This window comes from Trichechus manatus, unplaced genomic scaffold (assembly GCF_000243295.1).
Source record: "Trichechus manatus latirostris isolate Lorelei unplaced genomic scaffold, TriManLat1.0 scaffold00166, whole genome shotgun sequence".
Lineage (NCBI taxonomy): Eukaryota > Metazoa > Chordata > Mammalia > Sirenia > Trichechidae > Trichechus > Trichechus manatus.
The window spans coordinates 4,845,293-4,864,773 of NW_004444102.1; the positions used below are offsets into that span (position 1 = coordinate 4,845,293).

The 19,481-nt window shown below is 42.1% G+C and overlaps 1 protein-coding gene across 1 annotated transcript in view; it reads right to left on the reverse strand.

The window, feature by feature from the left end:
- SH2D4B (SH2 domain containing 4B) overlaps positions 1-19,481 on the reverse strand; it is a 196,880-nt gene that overhangs the window by 83,043 nt on the left and 94,356 nt on the right. The window contains exon 5 of the mRNA XM_004386526.2: positions 4,468-4,615. Within this exon, the coding sequence (XP_004386583.1) occupies positions 4,468-4,615 (148 nt within the window). The remainder of the gene's footprint in view (positions 1-4,467; positions 4,616-19,481) is intronic.

Here is a 19,481-nt window from a genome sequence, read left to right on the forward strand (position 1 = left end):
ATTGAAACTAATAGAAAGATTCAGCAGAGTATCAGGATACAAGATAAACATACAAAAATCAGTTGGATTCCTATACACCAATAAATAAACTATGAAAAGGAAATGAGGAAAACAATACCATTTATTACAGCCCCTAAAAAAATAAAATACTTAGGAATAAATTTAACCAGGGATGTAAAAGACCTATACAAAGAAAACTACAAAACACTACTGCAAGAAACCAAAAGAGACCTACATAAATGGAAAAACATACATGCTCATGGATAGGTAGACTCAACATTGTGAAAATGACAATTCTACCAAAAACAATCTAAAAATACAATGCAATCCTGATGCAAATATCAACAGCATTCTTTAACGAGAAGGAAAAACTAATCATTAACTTTATATGGAAAGGAAAGGGGCTCCAGATAAGTAAAGCATTATTGAAAAAGAAGAAGAAAGTAGGAAGCCTCATACTACCTGACCTCAGAACCTACTATACAGCTACAGTAGTCAAAACAGCCTGGTACTGGTACAATGAAATGTACCACCTACAGACACTTGATCTTTGACAAAGGCCCAAAGTCCATTAAATGGGGAAAAGACAGTCTTTTTAACAAATAGTGCAGCAAAACTGGATGTCTCTATCAGTAAAAAAATGAAACAGGACCCATACCTCACACCATACACAAAATCTAATTCAAAATGGATCAAAGATCTAAATATAAACCAAAAACTATAAAGATCATGGAAGAAAAAATGAGGTCAACGCTAGAGGGCTCTTACATACAACATAAATAGCATACAAACCATAATTAACAATACACAAACACCAGAAGATAAGCTAGATAACTTAGATCTCCTAAAAATTAAACACTTGTGCTCATCAAAAGATTTCACCAAAAAGGTAACAAAAGAACCTATAGACCGGGGGAAAAAAATTGGCTATGACATATCTGACAAAAATCTAATCTCTAAAATCTATAGGAAAATCCAACACCTCTACAACAAAAAGACAAAAAATCAAATTTAAAAATGGGCAAAGGATATGAACAGACATTTCACCAAAGAAGACATTCAGGCGGCTAACAGACACATGAGGAAATGCTGGCAATCATTAGCCATTAGAGAAATGAATGCAGATCAAAACTGCAAAGAGATACCATGTCACCCCGACATCACTGGCACTAGTCAAAAAAACAGAAAATAACACATGTTGGAAGGCTGTGGGGAGACTGGAACTCTTATGCACTGCTGATGGGAATACAAAATGGTACAACCATTTTGGAAAACGATATGGTGCTTCCTTAAAAAGCTAAAAACAGAAATACCATACAATCCAACAATACCACACCAAGGAATATATCCTAGAGAAATACGAGCTGTCACACGAATAAATATATGCACACCCATGTTCGCTGCAGCATTATTCATAATAACAAAAAGATGGAAACAACCTAAATGCCCATCAACAGATGAATGGATAAACAACATACACACAATGGAATACTACACAACAGTAAAGAACAATTATGAATCAAAACATCTTACAACACAGTTGAATCTGGAAGGCATTATGCTGAGTGAAATAAGTCAATCACAAAACAACAAATACTGTATGAGACCACTATTATAAAAATTCAAGAAAAGGTTTAACCACAGAAAGAAACAATCTTTGATGGTTACTAGAGAGGGTGGGGAAGGAAAAACACTAACTAGACAACAGATAAGTGGTAATTTTGGTGAAGGGTAAGACAGTACATAATGCTGGGGAAGCCAGCAAAACTTGTCCAACGCAAGGGCATGGAAACTCCAGAGGTACATCCAAACTTCCTGAGGGACCAAGTTACTGGGCTGAGGGGTGGGGACCATGGTCTTGAGGGACATTTACCTCAATTGGCATAACATAGTCTATAAAGAAAATGTTCTATATCTTACTTTGGTTAGCAGTGTCTGGGGTCTCAAAAGCTTGAGTGGCCATCTGAGATACTGGTCCATCCCGTCTGAAGCAAAGAAGAATGAAGAAAACCAAAGACACAGGGAGATTAGTCCAAAAGACTAATGGATCACAACTACCACAGCCTCCACCAGACTGAGTCCAGAACAACTAGATGGTGCCCGGCTACCACCACCAACTGCTCTGACAAGCATCACAATAGAGCATCCCGAACAGAGTGGGAGAGAAATATAGAACAAAATTCAAACTCACAAAAAAAGACCAGACTTACTGGTCTAACAGATACTGGAGAACCCCTGAGAGTATGGCCCCCGAACACGCTTTTAATTCAGTACTAAAGTCAGTCTTGAAGTTAACCCTTCAGCCAAAGATTAGACAGTCTTATAAAACGAACAATAAAACCACAAAATTCTTAGAAGAAAATATAGGCACAAGGCTGTTGGGCCTAGCTTTTAACAATGGATTACCTGATATATCAATAACAAAAGCAGGAACAGCAAAAAGCAGAACAGATAAATAAGACCTCACAAGAATTAAATATTTTGTTCATCAAAAGAATTTACCAAAAAAGTGAAAAGACAACCTACCAATTGAGAGAATGTCTTCAGAAATCATATGTCCAATAAGAATCTAATAATCAAAATACATATAAAACTTGAACAACTAAATAACAAAAAAAGACAAATAATCCAATTAAAAAATGGGCAAAATACTCAAATAGGCATTTCACCAGAGAGGATATTCAAATGACAAAAAAACACTAGAAAAGATGCTCAATATCTTTATCCATCAGAGAGATGCAAGTCAAAACCACAATGAGATACCATTTAATTCCCACTAGGATTTCTAAGACTTAAAAAAAAAAAAAGAATAAGAAAATAACAAATGTTGACGAGAATGTGGACATATTGGTACCCTTATCCATTGCTGGTGGGAACGCAAAATGGTACAGCTGTTGTGGAAAACAGTGCAGTGGTTCCTCAAAAAAACTAAAAATAGAACTATCATATGACCCAGCAATTTCACTGCTAGAAATATACCTAGGGGACTTGAAAGCAGGAACACAGACATATGTATGCCGATGTTCACTGCAGCACTATTCGTAACAGCCAAAAGGTGGAAACAATCTAAATGCCCATCAACAGATGAATCGATAAACCAAATATGGTACATACATACAATACTATTCAGCCAGAAAGAGAAATGAAGTCTTGATACATGCTACAACATGGATGAAGCTTAACGACATTATGTCGAGTGAAATAAGTCAATCACAAAAGGAAAATATTGCATGACCTCATTTATATAAAAACAGGTAAATATATAGAGGCCAAGGTTTATTAGTGGTTACCAGGGGTTGGAGGGAAGGGGGAAAAGGGGAGGAGTCAGGATCGACTTGACGGCAATGGTTTGGGTTTTTTTTGGTATTGCTTATGGAGCACTGAGTTTCTGTTTATGGCGATGGAAAATCAGTACTGATTAAGGGTAACGGTTGCACAATCAATTGACATTACTGATGTCACTCAAGTTGAATCGACAAATGTTGTGTGGTAGATATTTTTACAACAACAGAAAAAAAGAAGAGTAGCTGCTGAGGTTATGTACAACCCGACACCATGTGGGATTTGGTTTCTTGGTTTGGAGGTTGAGGGTCATGATTTCATGAGATATCCGTTAATTAGCCCAAAAATAGTACTTCTGTTCTACCTCCTAGTTCTGTTTAAAGAATCTGGCACATGGTTAAGAAGTGCTGAGGAACAGAGGGCCTGTCAGAGGAAGGCACCTCACATCCCTACTCTCCAGCCCCTGCTGCAGCCCTAGTCCCAATAATCTCTAACCTGTGCCATTGCAACAGCCTCCTCCTCTGTCTCACACCAAAACCTGGTCCTAATCATGTCACTTGCCATTAGAAGTTTCCCACCATCCACTCTTCAAATCTAGTTCCACCTGCCCTTTCCCACTTAACTTCTCACCACCCCTACATTCTCCAAGCCTTAGCCACCCCACACATCTCCAGCTTCCTAAGCATGCCACATCCCTTTGTCATCACACCTTTGCACATACTGGTCCTCCGACTAGAGGACTCTTTTCAGTCTCTTTGCCTCAGATACCTCCTACTTCTCCATCAAGTCTCATAATGCTCCTCATCTGGAACACCACCAGGACAGCAGTTTTGACCTCCAACTACATGTGGTACATTCTCTCAAAGTCTGTGTGTCTATCTCCTCCCGTCAGCTATTTCCTCCAAGACAAGGGCCATGATTCCTTATCTCTGGGTCCCCAGGTCTTAGCACAGAGTCAGGAAATTATTGGTTACTCAAGAAATGTCAATTTTTATTTTTTAATATTAAGAAAATTTCCCTGCTAAAGCATAAGCTCCTTGAGGGCAGAGTCCTTACCCATGGATCCTCGGCAGAACCAAGCACATGGTTGGCCCTTGGTAAAGACAATTAGTGAACAACTGAACTGATAAGTGAGCTAACAAGCCGGTGGGTGGAGGGTGTGTGGGAAAGGCCAGCTCTACTCACACTGTTCTTCCCACTCGCGCTCCTCCTTCTCACTGGCGTGGCTCTGCATCTGGGCCTGCTTCAGGGTCCAGTAGAGTTCCTTTGCCCTGCGCTCCTCCTGGAGGCGGATCTGCTCTTCTCCTTGCTTCCTCTCCTCTTCCTCTTTCCTCTAAAACATCAAGGGGACAGAATGACAGCAGGTGACACTGACATTCCATGAGGGAGGAGAAGTGCCTCTGTGATTCTGCAGCCCAGTTATGACTGAGTTGCCACATGGTGGGGCGGGCCAACAGTGGCCCCCATGTCTCAGCCTCTACACATGTGAAATGGCAGGAATTACACCTGACTGACAAGGCTACAGTAAGGATCAAATGGGCTGACGTATGTGGAACAACGTGTAAACTCAAAGGCTTTCTGCAAAGATGAGCAGACTCCTTAGCCATGCTTCTAGTGTGTGTGTGTGTGTGTGTGTGTGTGTGTGTGTGTGTGGTGTGTATGTGTGTGCCTGTAATTCCTGGGAGCCAATTAAGCAGGATATGATTATAACTTAACCAATGTCATGATAAGCTATTTCAGGGAGAGAGCATGTTTGGGGACCTTAAATGTTTCTCATTTTTGTCCCATTTTTAAACTCCAAAAACATCGTGTGTGTGTATGTGTGTGCTTCCCTCTACCATTGTTTACTTCAAAGTAACATGCATATGTGAAAAGAATCAAATAGTACTAAAGGCTTATAATGAAAAACAGCAGTTCTCTAAAGCACTTCACCCCACCCCCCCATCAGGCCAGTATTCAGAGGCCACCTCTTTAAATTACTTTGGCTGTTCCTTCAGGTAGTTACACCCATGTTCTGAATAACGCTGCTAATTCTTGATTGATCAATTCTAGACATTACTTCCTTTCTTTTTTTAGTAAAGGAGTGTTTACACAAGTACATACTCATACTTCTCTCCCAATTCTCGCAATAAATTTACATCACCATTTGTGATTAAATCGATAATCAGTATAAATATAGTTCACTGCAAAGCCAAATAGGGTGCTATTTTCGGCAGTTCTAAGCAGCACATTTTTAACTTTTTAATATCTCTGGAATATGAGTATGTCTCACAACCCAGGACCTGTCTTTTAAATTGGCAGCATTTTTTTTCTGTCTCGGTAATAAAAAAATAATGATGCACTTTACAATTAATGGCATCTTAGATTCAGTAAAGTATGGTAGTATGACTACTTTTCCTTTAACTTTTTTTTTCCTGATTTAATGGTTGTTTTATCTTGAAGTTGAACATTGAATTTTCTCAAATCTCTCTCCAATCTATAGTCAATCTTTCTCTGTAATTAAGCAAATGCTTCTTATTATAACAGGCAATACAGCAGTTCTCTTTTTCCAAGAGATGCTCCCCTTCTCCCCAGGGCTGTATCCCCTTCTTCTCCAGTCTGCACTGGTGGCCATCCAGATCTCAGGACTTGCTCTGGGGCATCCTGAGGTTGAACCCCTGGTCCTTTGTCCCCATGTCTTCTTTTTTGGTTATTCCCTCATTTGGCAGCAACACATCTTCCAATAATTCTTAGAGAAAGACACATAGACATTTTCTGAGTCTTTACTTGTCTGAAAGTGTCACAAGTAACTGCTAGATTAGCTGATCATAAAATTTGCAAACCCTTTTCCTGCAGAATGTGAAAGACTTTACTTCTTCATCTTCCAGCATCCAGTACTGCCATTCTGATCCTCATTCTTCTGTTTGGGGCATTAATTTTTCTCTGGAAGCATCTAGTGTCTTCTCTTTATCACTGATGTTCGGGGCTTTCCTAAATGGTAAGCCTTGGTAAATTCTCCTTCATTTCTTGTGCTGAGCACTTAGGGTGCTTTCGATCCGGAGGTTCACATCCTTCCATTCCAATACATATTTGCTTGGGATTTCTTTGACAATTTCTTCCCCTCTCGTTTCTCTTTTTTCTTTCTAAAATTCCTATTCGTCAAATGCTGGGCTTCCTGAGTTGATACTCTAAATGCCTTATTGTATCTCTCTTATTTTCCATCGCTTGTCTTTTTTATTCTACTTCCTGGTTGATTTCACTGACTATCTTCCAAACCTTTCACTGAATTTTTTGTGTAGCTATTGCATTTGTAATTTCCAAGTGCTCTTTCTTGTTCTTTGTACTGAGGCTGCTTATGCACAACCAAACACCTCATGGGATTTGGTTCCTTGGTTTGGATGTTTAGGGTCATGGTTTCATGGGACATCCCAATTAATTGGCTGAATAATTTGTTTAGTACTTCTGTTCTACCTCCTAGTTCATTGTGTAGTGCCTGCAGTCTTAAAAGCCTGCAAACGGCCATCCAAGGCACAATTTGTCTCTATGCACCAGGAGCAGCAGAGGAAGAAGGTAAGTCAAGAACAGGAAAGGATATGGAATATGTGGCTAACTGCCTACATGAACAGCTCCCACCTTTGCATTGAGACCAGAAGAACTGGATGGTACCTGGTTACTATATCTGAACATTTAGATCAAAGATTCCATAAAAGAATCCTGATCAAAAGCGTGAAAATGCAGAACAGAATTTAAAATTCTCATGGACTCCAGACTTTCTGGAACCATGCAGGGTAGATGAACCCCTGAAACTATTGCCCTGAGATAATCTTTAAACCTCAAACCAAAAATATTCCCTAAACTCTTCTTAAAACCAAACAATAGTTTAGCTTAACTAGTAAAAAATGTCTGCCTTGACATTATGCTGACTGAAATTAGTCAGTCACAAAAGGACAAATATTGTATGAGACCACAATTATAAGAACTCAAGAAAAGGTTTAAAACAGAAGAAAACATTCTTTGATGGTTACGAGAGTGGGGAGGGAGGGAGGGAGAGGGGAGTTCACTAACTAGATAGTAGACAAGAATTATCTTAGGTGAAGGGAAGGACAACACACACTACAGGGGAAGTCTGCACAACTGGACTAAAACAAAAGCTAAGAAGCTTCCCGAACACAACCAAACACTTCAAAGGACAGAGTAGCAGGGGTGGGGGTCTGGGGACCATGGTTTCGGGGGACGTCTAGGTCAATTGGCATAACAAAATCTGTTAAGAAAATGTTCTACATCCCACTTTGGTGAAATGGCATCTGGGGTCTTAAAAGCTTGCAAAAGGCCATCTAAGATGCATCAATTGGTCCCAACCCACCTGGAGTAAAGGAGAATGAAGAACACCAAAGACACAAGGAAAATATTAGCCCAGGAGACAAAAGGGCTACATAAACCAGAGTCTCCATCAACCTGAGACCAGAAGAACTAGATAGTGCCCGGCTACCACCAATGAGGAACACAACAGAGAGTACTTGTGGTGCAGAACTCAAATTCACATAAAAAGAACAGACTTAATGGTCTTACTGAAACTAGATGAACCCCAGAAGGCATGACCCCCCAGACTCTCTGTTGACCCAGAACTAAAGCCAACTCTTCCGACAAAGATTAGACTGGACTATAAAACATAAAATAATACTCATAAAGAGTGTGCTTCTTAGTTCAAGTAGATACACAAGACTAAATGGGTAACTCCTGTCTGGAGGTGGGATGAGAAGGCAGAAAGGGACAGGAGATGACTGAATGGACACAGGATGCCCAGGGTGGAAAGGGAGAGTGCACTGTCACATTATAGAGACAGCAACTGGGGTCACATAACAATATGTGTATAAATTTTTGTACGAGAGATTGACTTGAGCTGTAAACTTTCACTTAAAGCACAATTAAAAAAAGAAAATGTCTGCATTGAGCGTTAAGCTCTTTTAAGAACTATATATAGGGATCATATTGACAATGGCAACTCGAAAGATTAAATAGGAACCTTAAGGGGCGATGAGTTTATGTTAATGAGGGAGGAACAACTCAGAAAAGGAGGGTGAGAATGGTTGCACAACTCGAAAAATGTAATCAATGTCACTAAATTGTACATGTAGAAACTACTGAATTGGTGTATGTTTTGATGTGTATACTCTCAACAACAACAACAAAAAATAAATTTAGAAGAAAAAAATAGACAAAATTCCAACTTTCTAATGACCCACTCTCTGAGTTGGGTATTAAGGGCTAAAGAAATTGAGTGACTTCATCTGTTTTGTTGTATGCTGTCACTAGCTTCCAACTCATAGTGACCCTATAGGACAGAGTAGAACTGTCCTATAGGGCTTCCTAAGCAGCCGAGCACTTAACCATTGCACCAGCAGGGTTCTTGAATTTCGCCATTCACCAAATACTCACTGAGCCCATCCAAGGTTCAGGCCTGTTCCAGGCACTGGCAACATGGCAGTGGGCAAGACAGACACACCCCACCCTCTCAGAGCTTACCTTTCAGTGGGAGACAAACACTAAACAAATAAAGTGAAAGTCAGGAAATAACAAACTGTGCAGAGAATTAAAATAGTGTAAGTGAGAGTCTTGTTGTGGTTGTTAATTGCCATCCAGTTGATTCTGACTCATGGTGACCTCCCGTGTGCAGAGCAGAAGTGTGCTCCATAGGGTTTTCAAGGCTGTGACCCTTCTGAAGCAGCTTGCCAGGCCTGTCTTCCAAGTTGCCTCCGGGTGGATTCAAACTGGCAACCTTCTATCCAGTAGTCAAGAGTTTCACCATTTGCACCACCCAGAGACTCTGTAGAGAGAATCTAGGAGACTGCTTTTGGCTGTGTGACCAGAAGTCGTCTCAGGAGGAGTAACATGTGATCTGAGACCTGAATAACCAGAAGGAGACAGCTAAGTGAATATGGCCGAGAAGAAATTTCCATGCAGAGGGAATCACAAATGCAGAGACTTCAACCTCACTAATGGGGTTGGCATGTTTGAGGATAGAATTATCCACTGTGGATGGAGGAAAAAAAGTCAAAATTCTATTTTGGATGTGTTTGAGGTACATATCTGACATCCAAGAGGTGCTTCTGTAGACAGGGGCGTGGATGATGAGCCTGGGGCTCAAGGGAGATCAGGCTAAAGATACTGACAGGACGTCATCTGCATATTGATCCTGGGGCTTAATGGTATCACTGAGAGAAAGGGGAAACAGCCAAAGCATCACCAGCACTCCAACAATTAGGAGTTGAGAGAAGAGAAGGAGCCAGAAAAGGGACTGAGAAGGAAGGCCACGGAGGTAAGGTGAAAACACAGAGGGGTGATGTCTGTTGTGGGAGCCAAGAGGAGAAAGAATATCAAAAAAAAAGGAGAAGGAAACTGAGCCATAGGCTGCAAGACATCACAGAAGGTAAGGACAGAGAAGCAAGAGATCTTGACACAGGCGTCCCAGGGGAAGGGAGGGGCTGCCATCAGCGCAAAGGGAGGGAGTGGAGAACATCAGATAGCCCTTTCAGGATGTTTCTGTGAAAAGGGAGGGGAAGGTGGGATTATCATAGAAATGGGTGTGTTCGTTCATTCATTCATTCGTTTAAGATGGAAAATACCAGAATAGAGAGTTAAAGACTGACACAAAATTGGAACCCAAGTCTGTATGACTCCGAAGCATAATAAGCCAAGTTTCACCTCAAAGCCACATATCACCTTCATCACTTACTAGCATCCAAGTAGCACAAAAATCACCCCTCACAATCACACTGGCACAGCACTTCACAGTTTGCACAGCGGGCTTCCTGTTCCCCACCCAGGAATCCCTCATCTCTGACAGCATCACCACCTCACTCAGCCCTCAGGGCACCAGGCAAGGAGCCAGAGGGGCGTCAATCCCTAGTCCAACCCCCTTTTCCAGATAAGAAAACAGCACCCCAGAGAAGGGTCATGGCTGGCACACCATTGACAAGTGGTACCTAACTACATCAAAGGACAGTGCTCCCACTCCAACCACTTATGGCTAACAGGAAGCAGGGAGCTAAATAGCGGTGTCGCTGTGTACTCAGTCCTCTCACCCAAAACTGAGACGTCACCAGGCAGCCCCAAAGGCCAGCAGCACCCTCCGGTCTCACAGAAAATAACCAGCCATTTTCTGTACAGAGGTAGTCTCTTCTAGAGGACGGTGAGGACAAAAGAAAACATTTCGCAACTACAAATAAAAGGTATTGCATCTTTCTCTCCACAGTCCTACTAAAATGACTTACCCCATATGGCTAAAATTGCCTAAAACCTATCGTTGCTGTTGCTCATATCAGAATCCCTTGACCCACCTGAGATCACTGAAGAAAAGTCCATCTTTCTGATGTTTATCAGCCAACGTCGAAGGCAGCTAAAGGGCAGAAATGCAAGCACTTTTCTCTGTCCTAGGAATCGATTGCCTTTTACTGGAGAGCCTGAAGCCCAAGGAGCTGTTCAGTTTATTCAATCCCCCTTCTCCTCGTAACTCATGGGATTCAGACTGCCGCCATTTTGGTTAGCAGCCATAGCTCAGTTACCACGGCGCCACCAGGGTTCAAAGGAACACAAACAAAACCAGAGTGGCCTTGGATAGAAAGTGGAGAGAAATCTAAGATGTAATTGTTTCTATTCCTTAGTAGGGAAACTGGTAGGAGAGGAGGGGACTGGAGGTGGGGAGGAAGGTCCCAGGACCTGAGACAGAGGGAGACAGCATGGTTCTACCTGAGTTCTGTGGTCTTGAGCGGAGGGAGAAGCACCCAAAAGCAGTCTTATGAGTTAAGAAAGCAGAAAAAAATTGCAAATTTTACCGGGCCCCACCATCTTCCTTCTAAAGGAACACTTTTATATGTATGTAAATTAATTTCAAATGGCACCAGCCATACCAATTACAAACAAAACGAACACAGGTTTCTGTCAGTGTACTTCTATTTTGAAGTTCCCCTTTAATCCTGCAAAGGTTCAGGGATTTTGGTTTTTGTCTTCTATTTTCTACAAAGAATTTTCACTATTATCTTTTCCATGACTAGGAGCCTTAGCAGAACCCACCTACATCCTCAACACGGACTGCTGGAGGTGTCCCCCCCTCCACACCTCGATGCTTTCTCCTCTCTCCAGCCACCACCCCATCGCCCTCTTCTCTGTGTTAAAGCAACTCCATGTCTGCGCCTGCTCCCCAGCACCCCATGGCAGGCGGTGTACCACCTACTCGCCCCTCCGCCTGGGGCTCAGGCGCACGCTGCGCACGGTTCTTCACTCTCCCTCATCCCCGTATCTGATGGCTGCCAAGCAGTGTTGACTGCACCATCACCATGTCTCTGTGTCCATCCCTGTCTCTCCATCCCTACAGGCCCAGACTCTGTCCAAGTGCTCCTCATTTGCCACTTGGACCCATGCAAAATCCCCTAACTAGCCTCTCTGCCCCAGACTTCGACCACTTGAATCTCACCACAGCCACCAGTTAGCATAAAACCTGGATTTCACCATGCCCTCTTTGATCAAGATCCTCGCGGACTCTGCTGTGCCTGTAAGGACAGTCTACCTCTTTAACTGGGCATTCAAGAACTCCACAGTCTGGCCCCCACCTACCTTGGCAGGTTTAAGTCTGGTTCCACCCATCATATACTTTTCTCCTCTACCCAACAGGCCATTCATGGTTCCACATATCCCTTCCCAGCTCCTGCCTCCGCGCATGCCCAGACTCCTGGGTGGACTCCACCCTCCATTATGGTCCCCCGGAAGTGGTCAGGCTGAGGGTTGCTCACAGAATTGTCTCTCTCCTGGCACCCTGTAAGCTCTTTGAGAGCAGCGAGTTTATATTCCTAAACAACCTGCGCTTAGTATTTTCGCTAAATAAATAAATAAAGTTGTTGGTGCATTCTTGCATGCAAGACTCACAGAATGTTAAAACCTTGGTACTGAAAGACAGTATAAAAATTATCTAAGGCGATCTCTAACCCAGTGTATACCTCCCTTTGGGAAAGCAGTTTTGGTTATCTATTGCTGAATCACAAACTACCAGAAAACTTAGTGGCTTACAGCAACAACTCTTTTCTTTGCTTATGATTCTGGAGGTTCATAATCTGGGCAGGGCTTGGCTGGGTGGCCCTTCTGCTCCATGTGGTCATTCAGTGGCTGGGATCAGTCACTGGGATGGGCTGGAGGGACTCAGAAGGCTCGACTCACATGTCTGTTGCCTCGTGCTCCTCCACATATTCTTTCTCTCCACATGACCAGCCCCGGTTTCCTTACAGCATGGTGGTCCCAGGGTAGCAGGGCTTCTCAGGTGGCAGCTGGCTTCCAAAAGTGAGCATTCCAAGGGGCAAGCTTGGGAACATAGATCTCTCAAGGCCTGTCCTCAGAAGCCACAAGTCATTCTACATGTCAGAGCTGGTCACAAGCCCAGCCCAAATTCAAGGGGAGGGAGGAGGTCTCTGGGTGGTGCAAATGGTTTGCTGTCAGCTATTAACAAAAAGTTGGTGGTTAGAATCCACCCAGCGGCGCCACAGAAGAAAGGCTCCCGTAAAGATTACAGTCGTTGAAAACCCTACGGAGCAGTTCTACTCTGTAACACATAGGGTCACCATGAGTTGGAATCTACTCCATGGCAACAGATTTTTTTGTTTGTTTGTTTTTTGGTTCCTCAAAGGGAGGAATGGCAAAGAATTTGCCACCAGCCATATTTAATCTGCCACAGAAACGTTTTCAGATAATGTTTCAGCCTCTGCTTAAATATTTCCTGTGATGAAGAGCTCATCACGACACAAGGATAGTCATTTACAGGCAGCTCTGACAGAAAATACCCCAGCTCATACACCAGACAGTCCGTCATCAGTGTCCAGGAGCCAGTATTCCTGAGCTAATACACAGGACCCTAATAAGGCTGCCTGCCTTTCTGAGGCTCACCCAATGAAGACATACCAAATCAGAATACTGTTTGCACTAAAGTTTAAATATTGACATTTAGCAAATTTATTCTTAAAACAAAAACAAACATATAATAACTATAATCTCATTTAGAAATAACAAACACCAAAAGCCTGCATTTGAGTCTCTCAGTGAATGTAAGGGCCTGGCCAGATGGCCTCACTGACTCGTCCACGTGCCCTGACACAGCTCATCCCACAGTTATCACCCCTCTACCACCGAGGTTCCCAAGGGGACCATCGACAGAAAATCTCTGCTGGTAACTGCATCCCTCCATAATCTTGGGAACTGAGCCCACGAGCTAACCTTCCTCCCCAGGAGACCTTCCCAGTATCTGGGGCTCAGCCTTCATCTGGGTTAAAGAGAAGCCAGTAATTGGGACAGGTGATTATCATAGCTGAAATATATAAAAAGAATTGATTATCTTCCCCAGCAGACATAAAAAATCATATGCAAAATTCAACAATATAAACTGAATATCTTTTCACTTATAGACTGGATTTTAGCTAATATTATGACATTATTGGTAATTTCAATAGGTGTGATAATGATTATTATATCTCTGCAGGAAAATGTCCTTATTCATAGGAAATAGAGAAGGACTTAACGATTAATGCTGGAGTCAGCAAACTAAGCCTCATGGGCCACTTCATTGTAAATAAAGTCTTACTGGACCACAGACATACCCGTGTGTTCACATATTATCTATGGCTGCTTTTGTATTACAAAGGCAGAGTTAAGTAGCTACAAGAGAGACCATATGGCCTGCAAAGCCAAAAATGTTTACTAGCTGCCCGTTACAGAAAACGTTTGCTAACCCCGTGGTTACAGTGTCATGATATCTGCAACTTCTTTTCTTCAAATGGTTGTCCAAAACAAACCAAAAAAAAGTGTGTGTGTGTACACAGGGAGGGAAAATGCAAATGTGGCAAAATGTTAATAACTGGTGAATTTAAGTGGAGGATATATGAGTATTCGCTGTATTTTTCTTTCAACTTATCTGTATGTTTGAATTTTTTTCAAAATAAAAAGTTTTGGAGGTAAATGTTGCTTCACTTAAAAACTCAAGAATATCCCCTACAAAAGTATAACTTATGAGAAAGTAAAATAAGGAGGTCAATAACTAAATAAATATAAAACTATCAATTGCAATAGGTTTAAAAATAATGGGAACAATCTCATTCACAATAGCAACAAAATATATTAAACCTAATGTTTAACTTAAGGAAGACCAAAGAAGAATTTACACCTTTGAATTGTGACGTAGGCAAAGAATATTGAATATACCATGGCCTGCCAAAATAATGAACAAATCTGTCTTGGAAGAAGTACAACCAGAATGCTCCTTAGAAGCAAGGATGGTGAGACTACGTCTCACATACTTTGGACGTGTTATCAGGAGGGATAAGTCCCTGGAGAAGCACATCATGCTTCATAAAGTGGAGGGTCAGTGAAAAAGAGGAAGACCCTCAACGAGATGGATTGACACAGCGGCTGCAACAATGGGATCAAGTATAACAATGATTGTGAGGATGGCATAGGACAGGGCAGTGTTTCGTTCTGTTGTACATAGGGTCGCTATGAGTCAGAACCGACTCAACAGCACCTAACGACAAGAAGGTTTAACTTAAAAAGAAACGTGGAACATATAGTTATTTGTAAGTTATTAATAGTGTTTGAGATTGAACGGGCAGTGGGTTCAAGTTATTTTTTTAAAAAAAGAAAACAAGTTTACCAAAAGACAAAAAGAAGTTTTGAATAATAGAAGAAATATACCACATTCCTGAACAAGATCATGCACTATTGTAAAAGTGTCCTTTCTCCACAAGTGCAATTATAACACTGATACAATTCAAATGAAAATCACTATGTGGTTTTTGGGTTTGTTGCATTTTGTGGGGAGAGGGTTGTGGGGAGGGAGCTAGAGAGTGGTGGTGACAGGATGATTCAAAAGTTTCCCTGGCCAAAAAAAAAAAAAAAAAATGGATGAAATTAGCCAAGGACATTTTGGAATGAAGAGTAATGACAGACTTCTTATCGCAAAAAATGTTAAAATTTATTTTACAGCTACAATAATATAAGACAATTTAGTCTGATTCAGGAATAATCAGTCAGAGAAGAAAATCCATGAAGAGACCCAGGTACATATTGTTGTTGTTGTTGTTGTTCTTAGGTGCCATTGAATCCAACTCATAGGTACATATGAGAAGTAAGAATTAAGAATACAATTAAGGCAGCAGATCCAATGAGAAAGTAGAGGACAGATTACATAATTAATGATGCTGGGACAGCTGGTCAATCATTTAGAAGAAAATAAAGTTACAGCCTGTTATGCATAGATTTGTGTCCCCCAAAAATATATATTGTAATTCCTAACCCTGGAAACCCTGGTGGCATAGTGGTTAAGAGCTACGGCTGCTAACCAAAAGGTCAGCAGTTCGAATCCACCAGGTGCTCCTTGTGAGACAGATAGGGTTAGCTGTGCTGACGGAATAAAAGAGCTGTTAAAAGATTACCACCTAGAAGCTGGGTAAACAGGAACCACATCTTGTCAACATAAAATAAGGTTAGAACAACCCATGAATTATTACTTCCTCCTTAGTGTTTTTCTAGTCTTCCCCCTTCTTACAGACTCTGCATGCACAGAAGAATAATGTATGACTGCTGTTTGACCTCCTTTGGCCCACTGAAGGGGGCGAAGTAGTACAGAAGATCAGTGCTCCTGTGTCATATCCCATAATAAGGGATGCCAAGGGCTGCTGAGGGGACTCCATCTTAAATATCAGCAGGTTCCATCTTGGATTCCAGATGCGTGCGCAACCTAATTGGTATGCACCGCCATTCCGAGAAGTACCCACCCCTTCAAAGAAACCCACTGAATATTCATTGCTCTATTATCTCCACCAAACCCATATAAGCTCTAGCCTAGCCTTGCTCCCCCACTTCAAGTCAGTCTTTTGGAGTGGCATGAACCCCTACTGACTCCTTTTACTTGTCACAAGTAAAATAAACCTGTTAGAGGTGAACTCAAAAAATTGTCTCCTCCGTGTATTCTTACAAGAGAAAGACAAGGACCCATTGAGTCCAGAGGGCCTCCGTGCCCTCGGCAGTAACACTTGGAAACCCTGTGAGGCAGTTCTTATAGGGTCACTATGAATCGGAATAGACTCGAGAGCAGTGGGTTTTTTTATACTCGTGGAGCCCTGGTGGTGTAGTATGGTAAAGAGCTCAGCTGCTAACCAAAAGGTTGGGAGTTCAAATCCACCAGCTGCTCCTTGGAAACCCTACAGGGCAGTTCTACTCTGTCCCATAGGGTTGCTATGAGTCAGAAACAACTCGATGGCACCTAACAACAACCATACTTGTAGATTTAACCTCATTTGGGTATAGTGTTTTATTTATTATGTTAGTCAGACCATATCAGTGTAGGGTGTGTCTTAAGCCAATCACTTCTGAGATATAAACCAAGCTCATTAGGCACAGAGGAGCAAGCACAGATGGGGGAAGATAGATGTCACACCACATGAGATCTCCAAGTAACTAAGAACTGGAAGCTGAAAAGAGGCAAGGACCTTCCCCCAAAGCCAACTGAGAGAAAAAACCTTCCTCTAGAGCGTGCGCCCTGAATTTGGACTTCTAGTCTCCTCAGCTGTGAGAAAATAAATTTGTTTGTTAAAGCCACTCACTGATATTTCTCTTATAGCAGCACAAGATAACTAAGACAGAATTTGGTACCAGAGAATCGGGTGCTACTCTAACAAATACCTGAAATGTGGAAGTGGTTTTCGAATTGGGTAATGGCTAGAGGCTGAAGGAATTTCAATGCGCTTCATAGTAAGGCCCTAGATTGCCTTGAAGAGACTGTTGGTAGAATTATGGGCATCAAAGACAATTCTGATGAGGGCTCAGAAAGAAGTGAAGACAAAGTCTCTATCATCTTAGAGAATACATATGGCACAATCAACAGAATGTTGCTAGAAATGTGGACGTTAAATGTGCTCCTGGTGAGGCTCTAAAAGGAAATGATGAACATGTGATTGAACAATGGAAAAAGGGTGATGCTTTTTATGCAGTGGCAAAGAATTTGTCTAAATTGTGTTCAAATGTTTGATGGAAGATAGAATTTGTGAGTGATGAACTTGGATATTTGGCTGAGAAGACTTCTAAGCAAGATCATAAGGGGGCCACATGGTTTCTACTTGCCACTTACAGTAAAATATGAAAGGAAAGACATAGACTTAAAAATAAACAGTGCAAAATGAAAACAAAACTTAAAAATTTGGAAAATTTTGTTGTACAAACTGAGAACATTTGTCCTAGAACTTTCACCAAGGATGTGGCTACACAATCTTTTGTTAAAGAGATTAAGCCTGTGACTGATGGAGCCAACCAACTACCACAGCAGAAAATCCATCAGCTTAGACTGAAGGAGACAGAGACAGGATGAAAGAAACAAAAGCTGTCTGCCTCTTGAAATTTTATAGGCAAGAAACAGGCCAAAGGAGCTACATCTGTTGTCCTCCAAGAAAAGAAAAGGACCATCCCTGGAGCAGTTCAGAGATCAGCAGAAATATGGGAAGGACCATGGGAAGCAGAGCTGCCTCAGTTTCAAAGGGTGAAGCCAAGGTGTCTTAGGTCTTAAAGCGTGGAGCCACAGCCTCCTAGGTTTCAAAGGGTAAGATCTCTACCAACTCAGTTCTGGAGTGTGGGGCTGCTGTTCAGATTAGCCAAAGACGGGGCTGCCCCCAAAGCTGAGGGGGCGAGGCTGCCTTGCCCAAAGGCCAAGAGAATGAGATCCCGGCCCAAGGCTGAGGGGGCAGGGCTGTCATGCCCTAGGGGCAGGAGAATGGAGTCTGACACGGCCGAGAAGGTGGGGTCACCACTTCATTCCAACTCATAGAGACCCTATAGGACAAAGTAGAACTACCCCATAGGGTTTCCAGGGAGCAACAGGTGGATTCTAACTGCCAACTTTCTGGTTAGCAACCAAGCTCTTAACCACTACACCATCAGGGATCCATTCAGATGGACTAAGAGAATAAAAACCAAGAACCATTGCCATAGAGTCAATTCCAACTCGTAGTGACTCTATAGGACAGAGTAGAACTGCCCCATAGCGTTTCCAAAGAGCAGCTGGTGGGTTCGAACTGCCAACCTTTTGGTTAGCAAGCTGAGTTCTTAACCACTGTGCAACCAAGGCTCCTAGGGCCACCCAAAGCCGAGGGAGCAGAGTAGCTGTCCCAGTGGGCCTGGAAGGGGAGGCTGAAGCCCAGGGCTGAAGGGCCTCCACCCAGAATCCAGAAAGCATGGCCAATACCCAGAGTCTGGACGGTGGGGCCATTGCCCAGGTGGTCCCAGAGAACAGAGGATTGTTTTCAAGCCTTGAGAGCTACTGTAATTCGTTCTGCTGGGTTTTGGACTTGCTTGGTGCCAGATATCCCTTCTTTCCCTCCAATTTCACCCATTTGTGATGGAAATGTCCACCTTGTGCTTGTTCCACCATTGCACTTTGGAAGCAGGTAACTTGCATTCAGGTTTCAGAGGTCCACTGACGGAAAGGAATTTTGCCCCAGGATGGAATAAGCTCAAAGTTTCACCCATACTTGATTTAGATCATTAAGAAGATGAGATTTTGGACTCAAGTTGATTTAAGTCTCTTGGGATGATGTGATGGGGTAAATGTGTTTTGTATGTGGGAAGGACCTGAATTTTGGGGGGAAAAGGTGGGAGCTATGGTTTGAATTGTGTCCCCCAAAAATATATGCTGTAATTCCTAACACCTATACTTGTGGATGTAATCTCATTTGGGAATAGGGTTTTCTTTATTACGTTAATGAGACCATGTTAGTATAGGGCATATCTTAAGCCAATCACCTTTAAGATATAAACTAAGCTGATTAGGCACAGAGAAGCAAGCAGAGATGGAAGAAGATAGATGTCACACCACATGAGATCTCCAAAGAACCAAGAAACAGAAGTTGAAAAGAGGTAAGAACATTCCCCCAGAGCCAACAGAGAGAGAAAGCTTTCCCCCTAGAAATAGCATCTGAATTCAAAATTCTAGCCTCCTAAACTGTGAGAAAACAAATTTCTGTTTGTTAAAACCACCCACTTGTAGTATTTTTGTTATAGCAGCACAGGATAACTAAGACAGAGCCCTATATCACACTACACCCCAAGATGAAGGAAAATTAAATGTAAAGAAATGGAACAATAAAAGGTATATAAAACAAAGTAAATTAGTATTTTTACAGACTTGTGGCATAGATCTT